The 23,277-nt window shown below is 48.2% G+C and overlaps 1 protein-coding gene across 13 annotated transcripts in view; it reads left to right on the top strand.

Annotated features, from left to right (window-relative positions):
- The window catches only part of GRIK4 (glutamate ionotropic receptor kainate type subunit 4), a 489,633-nt gene that overhangs the window by 390,995 nt on the left and 75,361 nt on the right, over positions 1 to 23,277 (top strand). For 10 of the 13 annotated variants that reach the window (XM_078339710.1, XM_078339708.1, XM_054241643.2 and 7 more), the window contains 2 exons: positions 8,695 to 8,802; positions 15,459 to 15,662. In XM_078339710.1, the coding sequence (XP_078195836.1) occupies positions 8,695 to 8,802; positions 15,459 to 15,662 (312 nt within the window). Of the gene's footprint in view, positions 1 to 8,694; positions 8,803 to 15,447; positions 15,663 to 23,277 lie in introns of all 13 variants that reach the window. The other 3 variants (XM_078339714.1, XM_078339715.1, XR_013523083.1) reach the window with 2 other exon arrangements.

Here is a 23,277-nt window from a genome sequence, read left to right on the forward strand (position 1 = left end):
TCTCTCTCTCTCTCTCTCCTCTTTCTTTCTTTCTTTCCCTCCCTTCCTTCCTTCCTTCCTTCCTTCCTTCCTTCCTTCCTTCCTTCCTTCCTTCCTTCCTTCCTTCCTTCCTTCCTTTCTTTCTGACAGAGTTTCACTCTTGTTGCCCAGGCTGGAGTGCTGTGATGTGATCTCAGCTCACTGCAACCTCTGCCTCCTGGGTTCAAGTGATTCTCCTTCCTCAGCCTCTGCAGTAGCTGAGATTATAGGCATGCACCATCACGCTAGGTTAATTTTGTGTTTTCAGTAGAAAACGGGGTTTCACCATGTTGGTCAGGTTGGTCTTGAGCTCCTGACCTCAGGTGATCTGCCCACCTCAGCCTCCCAAAGTGCTGGGATTACAGGTGTGAACCACTGTGCCCACTCAGAGCTTGCATTTGGATAGGCCTTGAAACTTTTGTCAGATCTGTAATTGCCTGAGATCATCCTAATAAAGGGAGAAGGGAAGGGGAGCTATTTTGGTAGGAAAATCAACTCCCCAAGACTATGTGGTAAGTTACAGGGTGGAACTTGAACCCAAATCTCCTGACTTCTGGCCAAATGCATTCCCCCCACGTGCACAATGGTGCTGTTAAATGGTACTGTTATCCTGTTTCCATGGCTTACTGTGGCTCATCAAGGGCCATCGTGTGCCTTATCTCAGTTGCTCAACAACAACGCTGTACTGTGGGTAGGCAGGTTCATTTACTTCCAGATGGAGAAGGTTCAGAGAGGTTAAATACCTTACCCCAGCTCATACAGCTTATACATGGCAGAGGAGGAAAAAATTGAGGTCCTCTTGTACCTCCTGAATCCCCTGGTACAAGCTCCTAAGCAACCAGTCCAGGCCCTGGCCAGAGACACTTACATGGACTCTTGGAAGTGATACTCTTCAGGACCGTATTCAGTAACCAAGTTCATGATGATTAGAGAGGAATGTGGGAAGGCCTGGGTCTTAAGATCAAGATAGCACACACTTGTCCTGACTCAACCAGATGGTATAGTAATAAACAGAACCTAAGTTCCAATCTCAATTTAATCCTCTGTTAACTGTGTGACCCTCAGCAAGTTGCTTGACATCTCTGAGTCTCCCCTCATTCATTCATTCCTTCATTTATTCAACAGAAGCTTGTATGAAAGTGCCTACATCAAACATTATTATTGTCTGAAGTACCGCCATTAAGCCTACATTTCTCAGGTGGGAATAATAACAAGGTTGTTGTGCAGAATCAAGGAAATTTATGTAAGCAGAGCACATGGCTGAGTGCCCAGAATGCTAAGGTGATCAATAAGTGCTTGCAAAATCTGAGTCTGAAGCTGAAGGACTTACCCAGCCTTGGGGTTACGGTGGCCTCCCTAGAAGAAGCTGGATCCTGGCAGTGCTGAGTGCAAAGAACAATCGTCTAAATGTACATAAAATATTAAATGTTATAGTGCTGCGTGCACACCCACGGATGCAGGCAAAGATGTGAGGAAATCCCTCGGGGCTTTAAAAACGAATCTCTTTTTACCTACTTGGGAGGGAACAAAGTGGCAAAATGACAACCCTGTGAGATCCTAGGCAGGAGTGAGAGCAGTGAGCAGGCAGGATTGCCAGGGCTCCCCGTCAGTGGCAGGGCATGCAAGTCCCAGGGATGACATCCAGGTGAGCCCATGGGCCTCCAGGACTGGTCTACAGGAAAGGGCTTAAGGGCTCACTGACTGCAGCCTGGAAGGAATCTGAGCCACAGAGAAGGCAAACTTCATGTCGTCCCTGCTAATGCGCCAGGCACTGTGCTGTGCCTGTTCCCATTGCTGTCTTGACTCTGAAACAAAATAGCATGGTGGTTAGGAGCATATGCTTTGGAGATGGAGAAAGCATGGGTTTACATCCCCATCTTGGTACTTAGCAGCACGTGACTTTGGGAACATTAATTACATAACCTTGCTAAGATTCAGGATTTTAAAATCTATAAAATGAGTATAAAAATAACTCCCTCTTAAAGGTAGGCTGAAGGTTAAGTGAGATACTATATGCAGTGTTCCTGGTGCATTCACTTAACTTGGTTTTATTGAACATCTGTGATAAGCTAGGCACTGCGCCAAGCTCTAGGGATAAAAGGGCAGGCAAAGCCGGCCATGATTCCTACTCTCATGAGCTTATTACCTAGTAAGAAAGACAGGCCGTGAGCAATAGTCACATCGATGCAGGTTTGGAAGGAAAAGGACCTGATTCTGCAGGAGTCCGACTCAGGGATCAGCAAGGAAAGGCTTCCTGGAGGAAGGGACCTTTGAGTTGAAGCCTGAGGGGGGATTAACAGATGTGAAGTAGATCAAGATTTGGCAAACTTTTTTCTGCGAAGGTCCACATGATAAATATTTAGACTTTGCAGGTCACATGGCTCTGAGGAAATCTGCTGCTTTAGATGAAAGCAGTCACAATGCACAAATGAATGGGGAGAGGGTTATGTTCCAGTAAATCTTTATTTCCAGAAATAGGGAGTGGGCTGGATTCCACCTGTAGTCCTGGGTTTGCCAATTCCTAAACTAGGTGAAAGGGGGCTGGGGAGCAGGGTTTTATGTAGCAAGGAGAGTTCCAGACAGGGAATGGCATGTGCAAAGGCCATGGCGGGAAGGAACCTGTTGCACTTGAATGCGTGAAGAAGGTGGGTGAGGCTTTACCTGGCTGCAGCACAGGTAAAGCTGGACAAAAGAGCATGAGAAGAGGAGGGAGAGTGGGCAGAGGACAGACATCTGGGGGCTTTGCAGGCCATGGTAAGGGTTTTGGTCTCTATCCTTAAGCCAAAATGGGAAAGAATTGAAGGGTTTTAAGCAGGGACTGGAGTGTATGTGAGATTTGGTAGTGACGACTGGCTACTGCTGTGTGAAGAACAGACATGGAGGCCCAGAGTGGATTCTAGTCCCAGGCAAGGTCAATGGGGGTTTGGATTAGGGTGGAGGCTGTGGAGGGGTGAGGCTGACTTGCTCGGGGTCACCCACCTATGGCCAGAGTGCCAGGTTCTAATGTGGGTCTCCCAATGGCAGATAACACACTGCAGCCTCTGTCAGCAAGCAGCAGAGGCCTACTGTGGTCCTGGCCTCTGGATGCAGGACTTTCTGCAGTGCATTGCTGCAGAAGTGACCAGTTTGCTTATACTGACCTGGGGTCACGCGGCAGACCAAATCCATACCACTCATTTAGTTGTATAGTCATCACCTTTCCAAAGGACTGTGGGTAGCCCCTATTGATGGCATGGAACCCATTCACTACAACCCGTAATATTCCCCATCAGGCTCCTTGTCTATGCTCTCCTTCAATTCTTTCAAGCTTGGTCCCTGGCTGCTCTATCCAGGGATCCTGGAAAGACAGAGGCTCAGAGACAGCTGTCCCAATAGGAGCAAGAAGTGATGGCTCACAGTGAGAAAAGAAACAGACACTATGAGAACAGATGAACTAACTTATAAAAGCACAGAGCTGCTGACAGTGGCCCTCTGCATCTCAGCAACCCCAAGAGCAGCACTGTATCACAGCACAGTGTAATAGCTGGCTTCAGAATGATAACACTGCATATTAAGGTAGACAGGCTCCCTATTCAAGAGGACAGAGGAACATAATAATTCCTTTAGAAAGGGGTTTTGGAAACAATGGTTTTGAATAAATAATTAAACTCTCCTGAATGTTAATGCTTAAGGACCAAGATCATTATTAATTTATATCCGTGTCCCTTGGGGATGTTAGGTAAATGATACATTCTGTGTACGTGCAAACACATCCCATATCGGTTATATTTACCTAAATTTTAATATTTGACTAAGCACTCCTATCACAAAGTGTTTCTTGTAATGGCATTAAGAATCTGTAGATAGAAGGACTACACATTTGTTTTAAATATTGTGGAACCAATTAAGCAGCCAATGGCCTTGTTTTGAATACTAGTTTTTCTACTCACTGGCTCTGCAACTTACGCAGATTACTAACTTATCTGGACCCTGCTTTCCTTATGAATACAGTGGGGTGATAATGGGATTAGTACGCATGCCCTTCTGGTGCCCAGCACAGAGCCTGTGTGAGTATGGTGGGCACCAGTCATGTGCTGGAGCTGGCTTGCCCCAGCCTGCAAGAATCCATTGTACACATCCATTCCAGCTCTGTGCTTGGTGATAGTATGTTGGCAGCTTGAAATCAGCCATAGCGGGAGTGTTTACACCACAGAAATTGGCAAATGCTACACATCAGGGCCTTTTTGCCTTTTTCTTTTTTTTTCTGGGAGAGCCAGTTTGTAAACATTTCCTTACTGACCACTGGTAGGCACTGAAGCACTGTTAATCCTGCACCCTAGCCTTTCTCTGTCATCCTGTTTGTCGTCTGAGTTGGTCTTTCTGCTCTGGTCTGACTTAGCCTGCCCGACTCCTCGAACTTCTGATTTAGTCAGCCTGCGGTGGGGCCCAATAATTTGCATTTCTTTTCATTTTTAATTTTGTTTTTTAAATGTCTGTCTCAGAGAAGAGAATTTGCATTTCTAATGCTGGTACTGTTGGTCTGGGAACTATACTTTGAGACACAGGCCTAATCTGCCTAATCAGCTGAAGCCCAGTGTGAAGCTTTTCATGGAGCACACAGGAGATCCCACCTTCTGTCGGGCAATGGTATTAAAAACTTAGGTGTCGACACAGTACTTTGTACATACACCATCTCACTTAATCTTAAGAACCCTATGATGTAATAATTACTATTTTAATTCCCATTTTATAGATGGGGAAACTGAGGCTCAAAGGGATTCAGGAACTTACGCAGGGCCACACAGCTCATCAGGAAAGAAGCCAGATTAAACTCCTGTCTAACTTTGCGTTGGTGTCTCTGGTTGTGCACAGCCCAAGGATGAAGTCCAGCTCAAACTCTGCATTCCCAGGGTGCACTGGCAGGGCCACATCAGCCCAGTGGGGTGCTTTTTTCTTCCCTGCATTAAGTTGCTGTATGTAGGCTAACAGCAACCCTGTCCAAATCCATACCTTCTCCTCCTTCACTGCAAGCCCTGGGGCCTCTAAACAGTGGAAAGGCAGAGCAAGTGCAAGAGACACAGTACAGAGGGAGCCAAGGAGAGACGTTATTTGAAGCAAAATCAAGCCTGCACATGTGGGCATGTGGAAGCGGCTTACAAAACAGCTGTTCCTACAGGAGATTTGGGGGGCAGGTGTCACAGGGTGGAGCAAAGGGATTTGGCTGGAGGCAGAGCCACAGATTGTCAGTGATGAAAGAGCTATAGCTCCTGCCCACTCCTGGCACGTGTATGGCTTTGAGGGTGCCCAGTGGGTGGGGCAATTAGCCTGTATCCCAGGGCGCCTGGCTCTGAATCTCCCTTTCCCTCCCACTGCCTTTCTGCAATTAGACTGCACTGGGTAATAGCTGCCAAGCCGCTTTGTTGGATCTGATGAGTTTATTAATTTCTTAGGGGGTAATGGGAGGGTGGGTGGGGGATTCATTTCCTGACTGAAGCTTGGGGGCTAATTAGTCTCTTTGCCATGTCCCCAGAGGAGGGAGGCGGGAGGGCGAGTTACTCAGGCTGTTGGATCTGGCTCTGGGTAGATCGTTTCTACCCCTGGCTTTTACCTATCTCATGGCTTGGGTAAGACCAAGGAGTCTGGGGATGGGGCTTCTTTGAGCAAGTGGTTGGTGAGGATTAGATCCCTCCAGAACAGGGGTGGTGGGACAGTGGGTAGCAGGGAGCCAAGGTCTCACTGGCTCTGTTGGTATGAGATTTAGGGTGACAGAAAGGACTCTAAGGAGTTCAGTACTGTTCCAGACATTCCAGTGCTGACATCTAGCCCAGTTGTGCTTTATGTTCTTTCTGCCTAAAATACAGCCTCTCTCGGTCCAGGAGACCACTGGGGACCAATTCTATCCATTTTTCAAACAGGGAAACTGAGCCACTTCAAGGACAATAATTTCACCTGTCTATGTGAAGTGTCAAGATCAAAGAGAAGAAAGCTATGTATCTGGACTTCCCAGTGGGTGGTGGAGGCCCTTGAAGCCATTCCCCAGTTGGCCTGGCCTGCTTAAATGAAGAGACAGCAGCAGAAACAGAAAAGATTACAGAATTCAGAGTCAGACAGATCTAGGTTCAAGCCCATGCTATACCTGCCAGCCAGGGGACGCTAGGCAAGCCATTAAATCTCTCTGAGCTTCAGTTTCTTCAGAACTGAAACAGAAACACGTGTAACTACTTGAAAGGGGTGATGGGAGGATTCAGAGATGATAGGCTTGACACGTCTAACACATCAGGTGTCCAGTAACTATTACCTCTTCCCCTTTCATTTGGAAACCTAGCAGCTCATCCCTCACCCCTGCAGAGAGGAGGAGGAAAGGGAAACTCAGGCTATAACATGCCCTGGCTGGTCCATTTGAGAGACGATAGGCACTCTCAAGGCCAGAGGAGTGCTCAGAGAAAGAGATAGTGCCTTCTACCCATGCTTCACCACCAACAACAATCTGCTGATAGATGATGGTTTTCCCTCACTTGCAAGGCATCCCAGATTAAGGGTACAAGCATAGGTAAGGCCAGCACCTGTTGTCCTGAGCCACACAGGCTGCTCATGGGGAAAGCACACAGGTAAACAAGCATGTACAGTTGAATGGTGGAGGAGTCACACAGGATGACCTGGCAGGCTTCCTCGGAAGATTCATCTGGGCTTAAGTGTGCAGGACTTAAAGCTCAGGCCTCAGCTGACAGGCTCTCTGACCTCAGGCAAGTTGGGTGGTCTCTTTTATTTTGGCCTTGGTTTCTTTTTCTGTATAATGGGGCTTGTTGAATGGATATGCAGGAAACCTTGCTTGTAAACTGAAAAGGACTGTGAACATGGACAGAACCATGCTTCCCTCATAGAGATGGGGGGGAAGCTGCCCCCCCTTTTCCAGGTGGCATTCTTGCAGGATGTGGATGGGAGCATTTGGCCATCTCCCCTTTTCCACATGAAAGGCCCAATTGTGGAGACCGTAAGGCTCCTGCCGGGAACTAGAGGCCCATGAGAGCATCCAGCTGATGGTCCAGGGGAGGTCTGGCTCCACCTTCTCCAGACTGTGAAGGCAGGGAGCCACTCCCTCTAACTCAGTCCTCTGGGCCCATAGGGTGAGGGCGGCGGGAAAGGGTGTGACATGGCTTTATTGACCCTGGAAATTCCATAAGAGAACGAGGGGCCCAGCTCTGGGGAATAGAACCTCATGGCATTCGTGGAACTTGTGTGGGTCTTCCAGGAAAACTGCTGCTGAGGTTTGCAGAAGCCTGACAGAGAAGGGTGTGTGCATTTCATTGGGTTTTTAGCCAGCTGTCTTTCCTGGCTGCCCACCTAAAAACAGTAACAGCCATGATTTGCCAGCGGCTATAGCTAGTAGAGATATATTGGGATTTTATGTATATAGATATGTGTGTGTGTATTTTTATATGTATAAAAAGAGTTCTGGTTAGGTGCAGTGGCTCACGCCTGTAATTCCAGCACTTTGGGAGGTCAAGGCAGGAGAATTGCTTGGGGCTAGGAGGTCAAGACAAGCCTGGGCAACATGATAAGACCCCATCTTTTACTTAAAGAAAAAAACATTTAAAAAAGAAAGATCCATTGGAATCTACAAGCAATCTAAAAACCCATCATGGTTGAGTTTAGGTGTAGGTAACTTTCTAGAATGAAGAACTGAGTACTTTGTGAATTTTTTTCCCTCTGGAGGTCTTTGAGACAATAGGACAGTCAACAGTAATGTATTTTACATTTACAAACTTGGTGAAAGAGTATGTCTCATATTAAGCATTCTTATCACAATAAAATAAAAATAAAATAAAGGAAACAAAACACAACAGAGAGAAAAAGACAACATGGAAGGAAAACAGCATTTATTGAATGCCACGTTAAATATATTCTTACAATGACCCAATGAAGTTTCTATTATTATCCCCATTTTGTAGATGAGGAAACATGCTCAGAGAGGTTCAGTAACTTTCCTAGGGTTTCACTGTTGAGATCTGTGCTTCTGGGTCTGGGTAAATAATGTAACGCCCACTGGCTCATACATGATCTCTGAGGTCATGAGAAGCTCTGAGAAGGCAGGACAAACATTATCATCCCCATTTCTAGATGGGGAAATAGGTTCTGAAAGATGTGAATAACTTGCCGAAGTTCTCACAGCTGGCAAATGAGTCAATCTGGACTAGAAGCTGGGTCTTCCCTGTTTAAGTTCATTCATTCATTCAACCATCCAGCAAACATTTATCAAAGGGCATAGTTCTCTCCAGTATTGGCTTCTGATTCTTATTTCGATAGTCAGAATGATTGAAGGCAGACCAGGTCAAAAGAGCTCTGCAGCCCATCCCTGTCTCAAAATCATATGATTCCACATATTCTGTTCCTTTCTATGTGAGAGCTTCACCAAACTGCTTTCATTCCTGATTTATTTTCCATTTTCCTCGCCCCCCCCCACCCCCGTCCCCGACGTCTTTATTCCTTTCTTCTTTGACTCTCACAGTCCCGCTTCCCTCAGCCCCAAGCCTGGGTCACAGTCTCCCTGCGGCAGTCCAGCCCCCTGCTCTGTACTCCACAGCCCTCCCTGCTCACATGCAGCCCAGCTGGAGGCAGGGGCCAGTCTCTTTGCTCCTTCCAGCCCTGGAGGCCACAGGACCTCCATTTCTTCCCAGTCCTCTCTGTTGGTCTCCTCAGATCGGCCAGTGGCACGTGGCAGAGGGCCTCAGCATGGACAGCCGCCTCTACGCCTCCAACATCTCAGACACACTCTTCAACACCACCCTGGTCGTCACCACCATCCTGGTAAGTGGGCTCTCCCGGGATCCCAGCTGCAGCTACTTGGGGTGCCTCCCCAGGACTGAGCGCTCACAGGCTGCCCCTTGAACAGAAGATGGGAGCTCTAATCACAGCACTGAGCCCAATTTATGACAGTGTAATTACACTCAAGTTGCTGTTTCATATGGAAATGATATTTGATGATTTCCAGAGCAGCTGCGGGGAGGGTCGGGGAGGAAAGAAACCACAGTTTGTGGATGCCCCTTTGGGGCACTCTGAAAGTTGAAACAGCTGTTCGGGGCCAAGGGAAGGGGACCTATGGTAAGGGCACCTGTGACACAGAGCAGGGAGCTAGATCCAGACCCTCATGACCCCTACCACTTTCCAGAACTCCACTTTGCTGGGTGCTTGCTGTGTACAAAACAGGGTCTTCCCCCACCACATCCTTAAGTGGACATGGGAATGTCTGTGGGTTTACATGGCCTGTTTCTTCATTTCCAGATGGTAAAAAGAGAGTTATCAATCTGTGGGGCAAGAGGCCAGGTGCGGTGGCTTACATCTGTAGTCCCAGCATTTTGGCAGGCCGAGGTGGGAGGATCACTTCAGGCCAGGAGTTTGAGACCAAGCTAGCCAACATGGCAAAACCTGTCTCTACTAAAAAATAGCAAAACTAGTCAGGCAGAGTGGCACACACCTGAAATCCCAGCTGCTTGGGAGGCTGAGGCACGAGAATTGCTTGAATCCAGGAGGTGGAGGTTGCAGTGAGCCGAGATCGTGCCACTGTACTTCAGCCTGCGTGACAGAGTGAGATTCTGTCTGGAAAAAAAAAAAAAATCTATAGGGCAAGAGATCATCTGCCCTTTTTATTTGATTCTGTTCTATTTAGTAATTGCCATGTTCACCCTCTCTTCCCTGCCCCGCTGCCACGTGCCAGGTTCTGTTCGCAGTCCTGGAGACCAAAGATGAGTAGGACTCAGTTCTAGCCTCTGTCCTGAGGCTGTAAGTTAGTAGATGGGATAAGTCAAGTGCATACATGGCCAAGGTATTATTTGTCTTCCCCTCTGAAGACCTCGCGCTTAAAAGATTTGTCTATTAAACCAAGTCCATGTATTAAGCAGTAGTTTGTTCTTCCCCCTCCCACTTTTAACTAATCTAAAGCATTTTTCCCTGCCCGGCCCAGCATCTTATCAGCAGGAGATGGCCAGTGGTGCCACACTGATATCATTGCAGCCCAAAGCAAAGAGGTGATGCCTGAATTAGCCTCCTCAGGCTTATCATTGCTAACTGTGCAAGGTCTGCAAATGTGTCCATTTCTTTTAGGCTTTTGGAGATAATAAAAAGAGTTCAGGGACCTCCATCACCACCTTTATGAACTCCTGGAGCTCAGGCACCCTGGGCTGAAATGATTGATCTACTGTAAACAGAGGGAGATAAAAGCCAGCAAAGAGGCGCACACGTCGAGCTGTGGGGTTTGAAGGAGAGAGAGGTCCCCTCCCATGGGGAGGTCAGCAAAGCCTTCAGGGAGGAAGGGAAATTGATGACGGGCTCTGAAAGACAGGGAGTGAGTGGGGAGGAGGAGGTGAATGAAGGAGGGCACTGCCAGGTGTTCAGGAAAAGCTGAAAGTTACAGGTTTTCCTGAGAAATAGGCATTGGTAAGAAAGGGAAGAGGCATAAGCCAGAAAAGTGGATTGGGTCCATAGTGCTTAGGAAGTTGAATGCCAGGACACCAAGTTTCCCTTCATTGTTAGGAGATGGGGTCATTGAACATTTTCACTCATTCATTCATTCATTCACTCATTCGTTCATGCAGTGACTGTTTATTGGGTGCTGCCATATACTGGGCACAGTTGTAAATGCTTAGGGTGTATCCATGAACCAAAAAGACAAGAATCTCTGCCAGTAAGGAGCTTACATTCCAGCAAGGAATGTGTGATAGACAGTAAGAAGCAATGTAATCAAACAATGAATTAGAAGGTGGCGAGGCTGAGGAAAAAGAGCTAGAGCTGGGAAGGGCCTGGGGTGCTGAGAGGGCTGGTGGCGTTGATACCCAGTGGTCAGGGCGGCCTCTCTGAGAAGGGGAGCACTGAGCAGAGACCTGGTGGAGGTGAGGACACAGCCAAGTGGGAGGGGTATTGTTGCCTGGGAAGGGGTATTGTTGACAGAAGGAGTTGTCCAAGCAAGGACTGAGAGAGCATTTCCAGCACCCAGGATTTCACCTGCTTCCATCTCAGCCTTAGCTTATCCGAACCAATGTGAAAATGCCAGAAAGATGGCAGTTTCGGTGTCGCTCTCCAGCAGAGAGCTGGGAACAGCCTGGCTGAGTCCACTTTGGGGGAGAGGGTGCAGCACCCAGTGTGATTGCTGGGGCCTCCTTCCCACTGTCTTCTTAGTCTCTAAAAAAACTCCTGGATCTGTCCTCTTCCATCCATCCTCAAAGCCCTTGCCCTAATCCAGGATCGGGGCCCCTCTGCCTCCTTCCCTGGACCGCTCCATGGCCTGCTGGCAGGCTCCCTTCTTACTCACTCTGCCTGTTCCCTGACCCTCCTGTCTGCGTGGCCATTTAAAAATGAGAATTGACCTGGAGTTTCCTTCCTTACAATCCTTCAGCCACTACCCAGGCCCTGCTGCCCCTTAGCTTGGGATATAACGCTTTGTAATCAGATCCAGCCTGCCTCACCTCCTCCCCATGCAGCCTGGGGTCTAGTGCCGCTGGATGGCTCAACACCTGCTCCCTGCATCCCGCCCTCCCTGCATCCCGCCCCTCCCTGCATCCTGCCCCTCCCTGCCTTGGCACATACTATTCCTTATGCCTGGGTTACCCTTCCCTGTAATTTCTGTTTCCAGCTGGAGATGCCCATGTATCCTTCAATGCTCTGCACCAGACATCACGTCTTCCACGAAGCCCTCCCTGCTCTAACTCCTGTCTTCTCCCTGCCTCCAGCATTTTGCCCTGCCCCCTCCCATTTCTCTTATTAGAGGTTGTTGTTTAAAGCTCTACCTTCCTTCTAGGATGAGAGCTCCTCAGAGGTAGAGGGCTGACACAAAGTAGGAGCTTGATAATTAGAATCTGAGTGAAGGAATTCCTTCCTACAGGGTAGGGGTGTCCCTTAAAGGCCAACAAGACTTTGGGAGGGAGATGGGGAAGTAGCTGTACCTCCTGCCTCTCCGAGCCTGGTATTATATTGTGCCTGGAGCTCTGGCACAGATTCACAGCTACACCGAGCCCACAGGGTCCTGTTGCTAGTCTGGGAAAGTGACCCTGATTTGTGCATGTGTGCACATGTGCTTGTTCACATACGTGTACGTGCTCATGAGGGGTGGGGTACAGCCAGGACACTGGTGTGTGAGGTGACATTTAACAACAGGGTAAGTACAACTCAAACCACTATTAGCCTTGGTTCTTTTCTTGTGCATGTGTGCCTACAGTGGCTGATCCGAGTTGATAGCTCTTGCCAGGAATGATGATCTTAATTCAGTCCCTGGGTGACCATTTGTGGGTTTTCCCTGGCAAATGATAATCCCGAATGATTTATCCCTTAAAACTCAGCATATATCTACTCTGTCTCCTGCTCTGGTCAGGCACACTTGAGGCTCGTGGATGATTTACTGATTAATACCAGCAAACACGCAGAATTGGCTGCTGCTCCCATTCCCTGAACACCTTTTCTGTATGAGACCCTGTGTTCAGCATGTTGCCACATTCTCAGCACCCCTGCTCCAGGCCAGCACTCAGTCCCGCATATTCACCAGAGTGCCAGTGAGTCCCAGCCGTCCCCACCCTTGGGCTTTCCAATGCGTCTCCAAGGCCAGCCTTGTGTCTGCTTACTTGGAATATGTCAGTGAGTTTTTACTTAACTTGAGAGTAGCGAGTGTTTGGGAGGAGCGTTTGTGACAGCCCCTTGGGACGATTAAAGATACACTGGGACATTGCCAGTCCTGAGATGGAAACCCCCAGCCGTGCCCTCTTTGTGAAGCCATTTGTTTGCTTCTTACTCACATAATGGGCACATGCTTAATGCTGAGCCAGGTAGGGGTACCACGCAGGAGACAAGTCAGTCCCAGGCCCCACTCTCATTCCATCTGGAGCAGGTGCACATCAGAAAACATTGGAGGGCAATTGTGTGGGCCCTGGCATGAGAGCAGGGGAGTTGGGTGGGTTGGCACAGGAGGAGGCAATGTGACTCTATAGTCAAAGATGAGCTAGGTGAGGTGGAAGATGGGGGAGTCTGTGGACAGTCTGTGCATGGAGAAGCTCTTGTGCTGAGGACAGCATGTGTGGAAGGCAGGCCAATTGGCCCTATCTCATTGATGTGACAGTGGACTTATCATGAATCAGAATCAAGTCACCTTCCACTCAGAGCTTCCTGCTCCTCGACATACGACCTTTGCTTTCCCATGTCCAATGTATCACACCCACAGCCTGCTCCCCTGCAGGGTCCCTCCATGACCTTGGGTCTGTCTGGCCCTCCCAGAGTGAGCTGAGCCGTGAGCATTTCAATGCTTCCCTCTCCTAGCTCCTAGAATCGTGATGTACAGGCTTCTCCACGCATCCCTGTCCATCCCCAAGTCTGATTGTCCCTGCCACCCCTACCCCCAGAAGCCTGTTTGCATCCAGCCTCCCCTCTGCAGCTGGGCCCTGGAAATCCCTGAGCCCAGCTCTTCTCACTCCCTATACATCCCCTGAGTGGTTCTGCTGAAAGTCTTCCCACACACCAAGCCTCCAAGCCTATCTGCCCCACTTTCAACATGGCTCTGGGGACAGCACGAGCTCCCTCCTCTCTGAGTCCCCACCCATACCTGCCACCTCACTCCAGGCTTAGGCCTCAGCCTCACCCCTGCCCCACCTGTCTCCACCCTGTGCTTCCTGGACCCTTTCTCCACCAGCTAGTGTGACTCTTTCCTCCTCTTTTCTCCCCTTTTCCAGGGATTTTCCCTTCCTGCCTACAAATACACCCTGGACTGTCTCATCCTAAAACACCATTGCCTTCACCCTTCCTACACTCTGCTGCTCTTCAAGCTGCCCTCCAACATAGGGAGTCCCAGAATCACAGGGTTGGGTGCCCCCCGCCAGGACCCTCCAACCCTGCTGTTTGCAGTGGGGAGCAAGTATGGAGGAGAGGCGATCTGCCCTCTGCTGTGCCTGCTACCTTGCCTCCCTTAGCTCCTAACCTCTCAAAATGCTGGACTGCCGTCACCCCTGCAGCACTCACTCACTCCTCATCCTTATGGAGTCCTGCTGCCCCCACTGCACCTACCTTCACAAGGTTGGCAGTGACATGTGATCCACACACTGGTTTCCAGCCCTGCTTAGTCTGTGGGAATGGTGGGAATGGCTACATCCTCTGTCTTCAGATTCTCTCCTCCTTGACACTAAGACGATGGTTCTCTGATTTTCAGCCTTCCTGCTACTTCACTGTTGTCTTTTGTGGATGTCCTTCATTTCCCCACTCTAAGACCAGGTTCTCCTAAGGGCCTCTTCTTCCTCTTCTGCCCTTTCTCAACTCTTCCCCTCACCATCTGACATATTCCACAGCTTCAGCCTTTATCTCTGTACGACATCTCCAATCTCTGGCCCCTGTCTTACCCTCACTCCACATTTTAAACAGCCATTAAACAGATCATTTCCTCCCTCATAGCCTGCTAGCACCTCAGATTCAATCTATACCAAATCCTCCTCCCCTTCAGGCATTGGAGCCAGTCTTGAGACCACCCTCTGTCAGTCCATCCACCAGGCTCCAAGGCTCTGAGGACCCACACCCAGCCAGTCATCAGGCCTGCTCCTTTCTGTGTTTCTTATATCCTTCTGGCTTTCTGCAATTCAACCTGCAGCACAGGATTCAGGGTCTCATCTCAGGAGAGGGTCTGTCGGTCTGTCCCCACCCCTGGATGCTTCCTCTCCTACCACTTAATATTCCTTGCTCACAGCCTTGCATCTTTAAAACGCTTGATGTTTCCCCACTGTATCTTATGTAATGTGCAGCCACCACATCCTGGCATCTGAGGACCACCCTGACCCTAGTCCATTCATCTCCTTTTCTCCTCCCACCTCGCCCCTGCTCCCAACCTGTGCTCTGGCTACGCTGGAAGGTCCATTGTCCACTGAGCAGCCACTCAGGATCGTTTGATTGTGCCTTCCCCCAGCCCATGCCTTTCATTCGCAGCCCTTCCATCTCTCAGTGTTCTGCCTCCTCCTGGGCCCAGCTTGGATCCCACTTTCAGCTTGGAACCTTCTCTGGACATCTCACTGGAGAGACCTGCCCTCTTCCCAATGCCCTCCTTGGACTGCAGTTGCTCATGTACCTATTCTTACCTAGCGGCTGTATTGAAGACATCCTTGTATCTCTGATAATGCTCTGCCAGAGGTCTGCCTGGAATCAAGCAGAGGCAGGGAAAAGAAAGAAAGATATAGAGGGTGGGGTCAGATGATGACCTTAAACAAGGTGGAGCAGCTTGAGCCTGACCCTCTGTGTGTTCCTGACAATAGGAGCACCTTGAAGAACAACTTTAAGGAGCATATCAGGAGAAGAGCTAGTCATCACCCCAAAGTAGCCCGTTACCCATGCCACTTTCCTCCTTCTGCCCCATCTCCTCCCTGACCCTCTGTGCTCCTGGGCCTCCTCATCACATGTGGCTGAGACACCAGGGCTAAGATGAGAATGACAGCTGCCCAGTTTTGCTGCAGGAAAACCCGTATTTAATGCTGAAGGGGAACCACCAGGAGATGGAAGGCAATGACCGCTACGAGGGCTTCTGTGTGGACATGCTCAAGGAGCTGGCAGAGATCCTCCGATTCAACTACAAGATCCGCCTGGTTGGGGATGGCGTGTATGGCGTTCCCGAGGCCAACGGCACCTGGACGGGAATGGTCGGGGAGCTGATCGCTAGGGTAAGGAGAGGACAAGTGATCTGGGCCTGAGGGTGGGCTGGGAGGGATTGGAAGGGCATAAGGTTGTGCTGCACGTTCATCAACCCTCCCTTTGTTCAGTCAATCATTCATGCATTTGTCATTTATTTGTCTATTCATTCCATAAAGCTTTCCTGGGCTGGCACAGATGTACATTGGTGGATAAGCCTGCAATAATCCCTACCCCAGTCCCGAGTTTTTCCCAGTCCCAAGCCCCTGACACGTCATGGAGGCCTTGACTGATGAACACAGATTAGGGAGTTTGGATTCCATTTTTGGTGCTTTCTGATTGTTCTGATTATTTTGTGGCTCAGTAGCACTCCCTAGCAGAGCTTGAAGAGGCCCTGGGAGAAGAGAATGCACCCACATCAGCTGGCTTGGATCCTTGAGAGACTGCCAAAGGAGACATGGCTAAGTAACAGGGCAAGGGGATTGACTGGCAGAGGAATTGGTCACAGCTACAGATATTTTCTTACTTCTTGTATTATCTTTGGTGAGCATTAATGTCCCTTTACGGACTGAGGGCCAAGGTGTGCTTGGACCTGCTGTAGATTTTCAGGGTGAATGTGGAGACGTGATTATCATGCTGGTGAGCATTGTAGAATGTCAGTCATGTATTAGGTTAGAGCACGGGTATAAAAAGTTCTTCCAGGGGGAAATCTCTTATTTTCTTTGTATATACTATTAACAATGGTAAAAATTAATTAAATATTTGCTAATTCACTGTCCATATCTCCATAACTGAGTTTTGATGATCAGGCTAGGTGATGAGGGCACAGTGCAGACAGCACAGACCTGGGTTCTTGGTGTGACCTTGATGGTGTGACTCTTTTTTCCTCTGGGCTTTCAATGGTAGAAGGAGCTCCTGCAGCTCTCCTGCAGCCTCCTGGCATGTGCTGATGTGCAAGGTGTTTGTCTTTAAACACACCTTTTAGCTAGTTGTTAGCCCCACTTTACAAATGAGCAGTCGAGCCCAGAAAGCTTGAAAGACTTGTCGGGAGCTATACTGTTAGCATGAGACAGAGCTCAGATTGGAACCCAGATCTTTTTTGTTGTTGTTGTTGTTGTTGAATTAATATGATTTTAACCCTTTATATCAAACAAACTTGGAAGGTAAGATAAATTTTCAAAATCCTCCTCTTCAATGATAAAAATATTAGTTGAGGTATTAAATAAGCAGTCCTTGGCAAGGCATTGGGAAAAGTTCTATGTAGATGAGAGCTATGGAAAAGGTGGTTAAGAACTGAGGAGGGAGGATACTTAAGAGTTTGCCTGGCAGAGTATCCACGGCATCTGCAATGACCCGGCAGGGTAAAATCGCAGGTCTTGTTCTGTGAATTCCGAATGACCCAGGGCAGCTGCAGTCCAGAGAGGGCTGGTTCAGAAGTGAGGCCCTGCTCCCAGAGAGGGGCTTGCAAACAGACGGTTGACAAGTCAAGAAATGGCTGCAGAAGGCCCAGGGAGCCCTGGAGGACTGCCGTGGAGGTGGGGCGGGCAGGGTGAAGGCTTCATCAGAAAGCCCTCTGCAGTTCTTGAGCCTCACTTTTTGAGATTCAAGCCTGTTGATGCACGTGCTTAAGTGGAATAGGATTCGCGGCTTTCTCTACTTAATCTTTCAGACTCACTTCTGTAACATTCTTCTTATTTGGTTTCTACTGTGACGGTGCAGCTCTGCAGTTAGACTATAGAAACCTGAAATGTCAGGCCTTTTCTTTACCTTCTTGCTGATGTCCTCGATTACCTTGAGCTGGTTTCTTCAGTCCCCTTGGGCTGCCTGATGACTCGTAGAGTGACTTCAGGGACGACAGTGTCAGTGCACAGCCATCTCCTTGTTAGCCCCCTAATGAGCTGAGACACAGACTGGAGGACAGGGAGAGGAGTCTGGGACTGATAGACCTGCGGCCACACATTGAGTGATTTGGACAATCAGAAGGGGATCTTAGAATTCACCCCAGATCGTCTTTCAAGCAAAAATACTGCTGCTTTGGTCTCATCGAGACTTGGCTAGTTGACATGAACTAATTAATTAACCCATTAATTCAATAAATATTTACTGAACATCTTCCACTGTTGTGGACACTGGAGATACAATGGGGGGCAAAATAAACATAGACACGCCCTCACAGATCTTCTGGACTAGTGAGTGAGGTGGAGATCAATGAATGATCGCGTTCCTGTATAATTTCAAACTGTGATAAGTGCAAGGGAGGCAGAGTGCAAGGAGCTGTAAGAGAGCATCTAGAGGAGAGCAGGGTGCACGCAAGGGGTCTGTAGAGGGAAGGCACCCCTTGGGGAGGATGTGTGCACTGGCTTATGAAGGATGGGTGGGAGTTTCCCGGGCGAGGAAAAGGTAGAAGGCTGAAGGCTGTTTGTGTGCCACTGGGGCTGGTCCTGGGTGGGAGTTGATGACACTGGGACTCCATCATCCCTGGCTTTGAAGGTTTCAGATGTCTGCCGGGATGTTTCCTTAGGAGTGTGGTAGCCCTCATGCTTGGGGGGCTTTGAGACCCCTTTCCCAAGCTGCACAGGAAAATTCTAGAGGCTATAACAGCAAGCAGAGTCCCCCGTGAGGGTCTTGGGGCTATTGAATGTCCTGGCTGAGAAAGGCCTTAGAAGCCATAGCATCTAAATCTGTCCCTTATACAGACGAGGAAATGGCAGCTCAGGGAGGTCAGGTAACCTGACAAAGGTCACAGCACTAATAAGTTCAGAGCCAACATTTAAGCCCTAGTCTGTCTGATCTCAGTACCCGTGATCTGAGAGAACACAAATCTTGATGTCAGACAGACCTAAGCTAAAATTTCAGTTCATCCATTTACTAGCTGTGTGTACTTAGGCACACTATTTTATCCTTTTCTCCCCTTCCTCCACAGCTCTCGTGTTTATCTGCAAAGGATTTTTTTTTTTTGGGTAAAGATTTAAATAACACACACACACACACACACACACACACACACAGAGAGTATTTGGCATACAGGAAGTATGAGAGCTGTCTTAGGCCAATCTCCCTAAAAACAGAGCCCAAGGTCAAAGCTTGCATGCTAAATCAGGGGGTGCAAGTCCACAGATGCAGAGGTGAGGGAAAGGGGAAGGTGGCAGGCAAGTGGGGAAGAGTATACAGAAGGGGTATGTTAGCTGCTGGTTGTAGCTTTGTATTAAGCATGGCTGCCTGTTCAGCCTGCAGAGGCCCTGTGAAACTATTTCCTCACTCAACAGTCCACTGCAAGGAGGGGTAACTTGCATCTGAGTCCCACGTCTCACTGACTGAAGTTCACACCACAGGAAGTCACCTCCCCAACACTCTTAGGTTATGCAACCAAACCCTTTGGCCACCTTCAAAGAAGTTATCTCCCAGGACACTGGTGACAGCACTCAGAGTGCAAAGCATAACCCCTAGGCTGATCTAGGAAGTGGGTGAGACCTGTGACCCTCTTTTTGCCTACAGCCTGGCCTGCAGCTGGAATCTCTTACTTTGGAGAGTTTGAGGAATATAGTGGCTGCCTGTATGTCTGAGTGACATGAACTAAAGTGTAGAAGCCCAGGGTTATCTCCAGTGGAAGTTGTAGAGCCTCAGTCTTTTCACATTTGTTATCACCTGCTTACCCAAGACAGTGGATGCTGTGGTTTGAATGTGTCCCTCTAAAGTTCATGTGTTGGAAGCTTAATCCCCAGTGCAACCCATGACTAGGTCATGAGCACTCTGCCCTTAGGGATGGATTCATGTCATCAGTGAGAAAGAAGGTTAGTTACTGTACTGCAAAGGCAGGTTGTTATAAAGTGAGTCAGGCCTCTGGTGCCTCTCTCTGTCTTACGTGCTCACTTCTGCCATGGCTGACTCCTACCAGGTGCTAGTGCCATGCTCTTGAACTTCCCAGCCTCCAGAGTTGTGAGCCAAATAAACTGGTATTGTTTAAAAATTGCCTAGTCTGTGGTATCCTGTTATAACAGCAGAAAGCATACAGAGACCATGGACTTAGACACGTGGCCATGTATTTATTGTGGAGGACAATTCAAGCATGTTTTCTGCATATGCATAAAAATCATCAGAGCATGACTTTTGGTGTAATCCCATTAAAAGGGGAAATGTGATTGGAGTGAAAGCAAGTGGATTCACACAAACTGGGCCAGTTTGTTGGCCTCTCACCCTGGGGCTATGTCTAGGCAGTGGAGATGAAAAGGATGGAGGCTCTCAGTTTTGAATTTGTTTTGCCTGGTCAGCTCCTTCTCAGCTGGGCCCACAGCAGGACTAAGTGGCAGTGATGATGTGTCTCAGTGGAGGTGTGCTTCCTAGAGAGGAGACGGACTGGAGTAACCTGAAGCAAATGCCCCAGGACTAATCCCAGGGGCCCTCTGTATCATGTCACTACCTTTATATGAATGTATAAACAGTTTTGGTAAAACTGTTCAAGCCATTCAGGTACAAAGATGAATCAATAGTCTCTAGCCTCGAGAAGGCCACACTTTGATGGGGGCTCCATTCATTTAAGAGCAGGGTGAGAAGGACTGTGATGGGGAAGTGCAGGGTGCAGAGAGAAGAGGGCTCTGAACTCTGCCTGTGATACATGGGAGGTGATGCTAGGCTGAATCTTTAAGGATGAAGATGTGTTGGCCATCAAAGAAGAGACACGGAGAAAGAAGAGCATGTGAGGAGAGAGTACGAGAGCCAAGCCGTGGAGACTTGAAGGTGCAGGGGTAGTTTCCATTTCAGGCACCACACATAGGTGGGTCTCCCTGGAACAGAGCATGGCAGTAAGGGAGTGTGGCCCGTGGGCAGAGGTCATTGGTGAAGGGCCTATTTGAGCTGCAGCATGAAACGAGTAGGCAGGAGGGCAAGACTAGGGAGGCAGGGGAGCCGGGAAGAAGGCTCTTACTGTTGCAAGAGAACCAAAAGTAGCTTGGGAGTTAGAGAAAGGTACAGATTCCAAAACTCTCTTTAAAGATAATAGGCTGGGCCCACAGTGGTTCACACCTGTAATCCCAGCACTTTGGGAGGCTGAGGTGAGTGGATCACCTGAGGTCAGGAGTTTGAGAACAGCCTGGCCTACATGGTGAAATCCCGTCTCTACTAAAAATACAAAAATTAGCCAGGCATGGTGGTGCACACTTGTAATCCCAGCTACTCGGGAGGCTGAGGCAGGAGAATCTCTTGTTCCTGGGAGGTTGAGGTTACAGTGAGCCAAGATTGTGCCATTGCACTCCAGCCTGGGTGACAGAATGAGGCTCTGTCTCAGAAATAATAATAATAATAATAATCATCATCATCATCATCATCATCATAGTTTTTCTCTTATACAGAGGTATGCATGCTTTTTGAAAAACAGATAAAGTTTAAAAAAACTAAAAATTATTTGTAATTCCACCACCCAGTAATACCTATGGTTAACATTTCTGTATCATACCTTCCAATTTTTTTTTAATAATGGCTGATCCATATTTCATTTAAACCTATGAGTAGGTGTGATATGGTACTGACAAGAATGTATATTTTGTGTATTAAAGTGGAGAGCTCTCTAAATGTTTATTAAGTTTACTTGTTCCAGATCTGAGTTCAAGTCCTGGATATCCTTGTTAATTTTCTGTCTCGTTGATCTATCTTATATTGATGTTGAAATCTCCCACTATTATTGTGTGGGAGTCTAGGGAGTCTAAATCTCTTTATAGGTCTTATGTATCTGGGTGTTAGGATCGTTAGCTCTTATTGTTGCATTGTTCCTTTTACCACTATATCTTTGTTGCTTTAAAATCTATTTTATCAGATGTGAGAATTGCAACTCCTGCTTTTTATTTATTTATTTATTTTTCTCTATATTTGGTTGGTAAATCATTCTCCAGCCCTTTGTTTTGAGTCTTTGTGTATCCTTGCATGTGAAATGGGTCTGGATGTAGCATACCATTGGGTTTTGGCTGTATCTTTTGATTGGGGGATTTAGTCGATTTAAATTTAGGATTACTGCCAATTTAGGATTACATACCTTCCAGTTTTTAAATGAATATGTGTTTTATACAACTTCTTTTTGTAAAAATCAGATTATACTATATGCAGTGTTGTGTAACCCATTAAAAACTATTTAATAGAGAAATCATCAGGTCTAGGGCACCCAGTGGATGTGGAATGTGGGAGGGAGGGATAATGTAGGATGACTCCCCAGTTTCTGACTTGGACATAAGGATGGTGCCTAGCACTGAGGTGGAAAAACATGTCTGGGAGGAGAGAGATGATGCATTTATCTTCAGAAATGGCAAGTTTGAGGTGCCTTTTGGACATCTACTCAGAGATGTTCAGCAGAGCGTTGGCTAGTGTGGGCTTCAGCAGGCTGAAGGCATAGACTCTAGGGTGAAGGGCGGATGGGTGGGTGCAGATGAAGATATGAGTAGGGAAGGAATCTTTCAGGGAAAAGGGCACATGTTCAAGAGGGAGGAAGACGGAAGCCTGTGAAGGCTGCTGAAAGAGAATCGGTAAAGAAGTTTTCTGCCTCTTGAAGTACAGAAGAGTATTTCCCAGGCTGAGCAACACGGGGGTTACTGGAAAATGCAGTTTCAGGGGGTGGCTGGATTGAGGTCCAATGGCATTGACCGAATTGTGAACAAGAAGAGTGAGCAGAGGTGATGGAGACAGCGGCCGGGGGAATACTCACTAAAGTCGTGTAGCTTGTAAGGGAAAGCAAGATAAAGGTTTGTAGCTAGAGGGAGCTGTGGAGCTGACAGATGGGCTGTAAGTCAAGATGAAATTGCTTATGTAAGCAGCTGCTCAGAATTGGGAACGCTTCTTTGATGGATTGGGGAAATGCAGGGATATTCATGTGGCTGGAGCAACATTGGAGTTGGGAGTGTCCATAACAGGTAGGCGCGCGGAGGGTGGAGGTGATGGAGCATTCGGAAAAGCGTGTTGGAGTTGTTGTCGAGATGCTAGTACTTCTTCCCACAGCTGGAACCTGGGAACCAGTGCAGTCAGGCAAATACCTGTCTGGGCGTTGTCTTAAACCCTTGACATTTGGGCAATGATTGAATGTCTACAAAAGGCTTTCACAAGCCTTAGCTCTTTCATCCTTGACAGCAGCACTGTGAAGTGGGGATTATTACCCCCATTTTATAGCTGAGCAAGCTGAGGCTTCAAAGGGCAAAATGATCCACCCAATGTCCCACTGCCAGTTAGTGGCAGAGGTCTGGTGAAACTTAGGCACCTGAGGCCAAGACCATGACAGCACATGGCCTTTCCTCGCTGGGGTGACAGCCTCATCTCCCTGCAGCCACAATTGGCATTCACTCCTGAGATGTCCTTCTAGACCGAGGATGTGGAGATTGCCCAGAACTTAATACCCAAGTTTAACTCTGGCCCAAAAGAGATTGCACTCTATCTGTAAAGTGAGAGAGCCGGACAGATGACTTCCAAGGCCCCCTCCGCTTGGTGAGGAGGCATTCTTGGTGAAGCGCTGAGCTGTAGTACCCACAGCTGCATTTTCCATCCTCAGGGCCCTGCTTAGGAGAGAGTAAAGTACATTTAGGAAGAGATAGAGTCCCCCTCTAGGTTCACAATTCAGAACAAAGTACCCCGTTGGCATTCAGCTCCATGTTGGCAGAATGGCACATTTAAGTTCAA

The sequence above is a fragment of the Callithrix jacchus genome, chromosome 10 (genome assembly GCF_049354715.1).
Source record: "Callithrix jacchus isolate 240 chromosome 10, calJac240_pri, whole genome shotgun sequence".
Classification (NCBI taxonomy): Eukaryota; Metazoa; Chordata; class Mammalia; order Primates; family Cebidae; genus Callithrix; species Callithrix jacchus.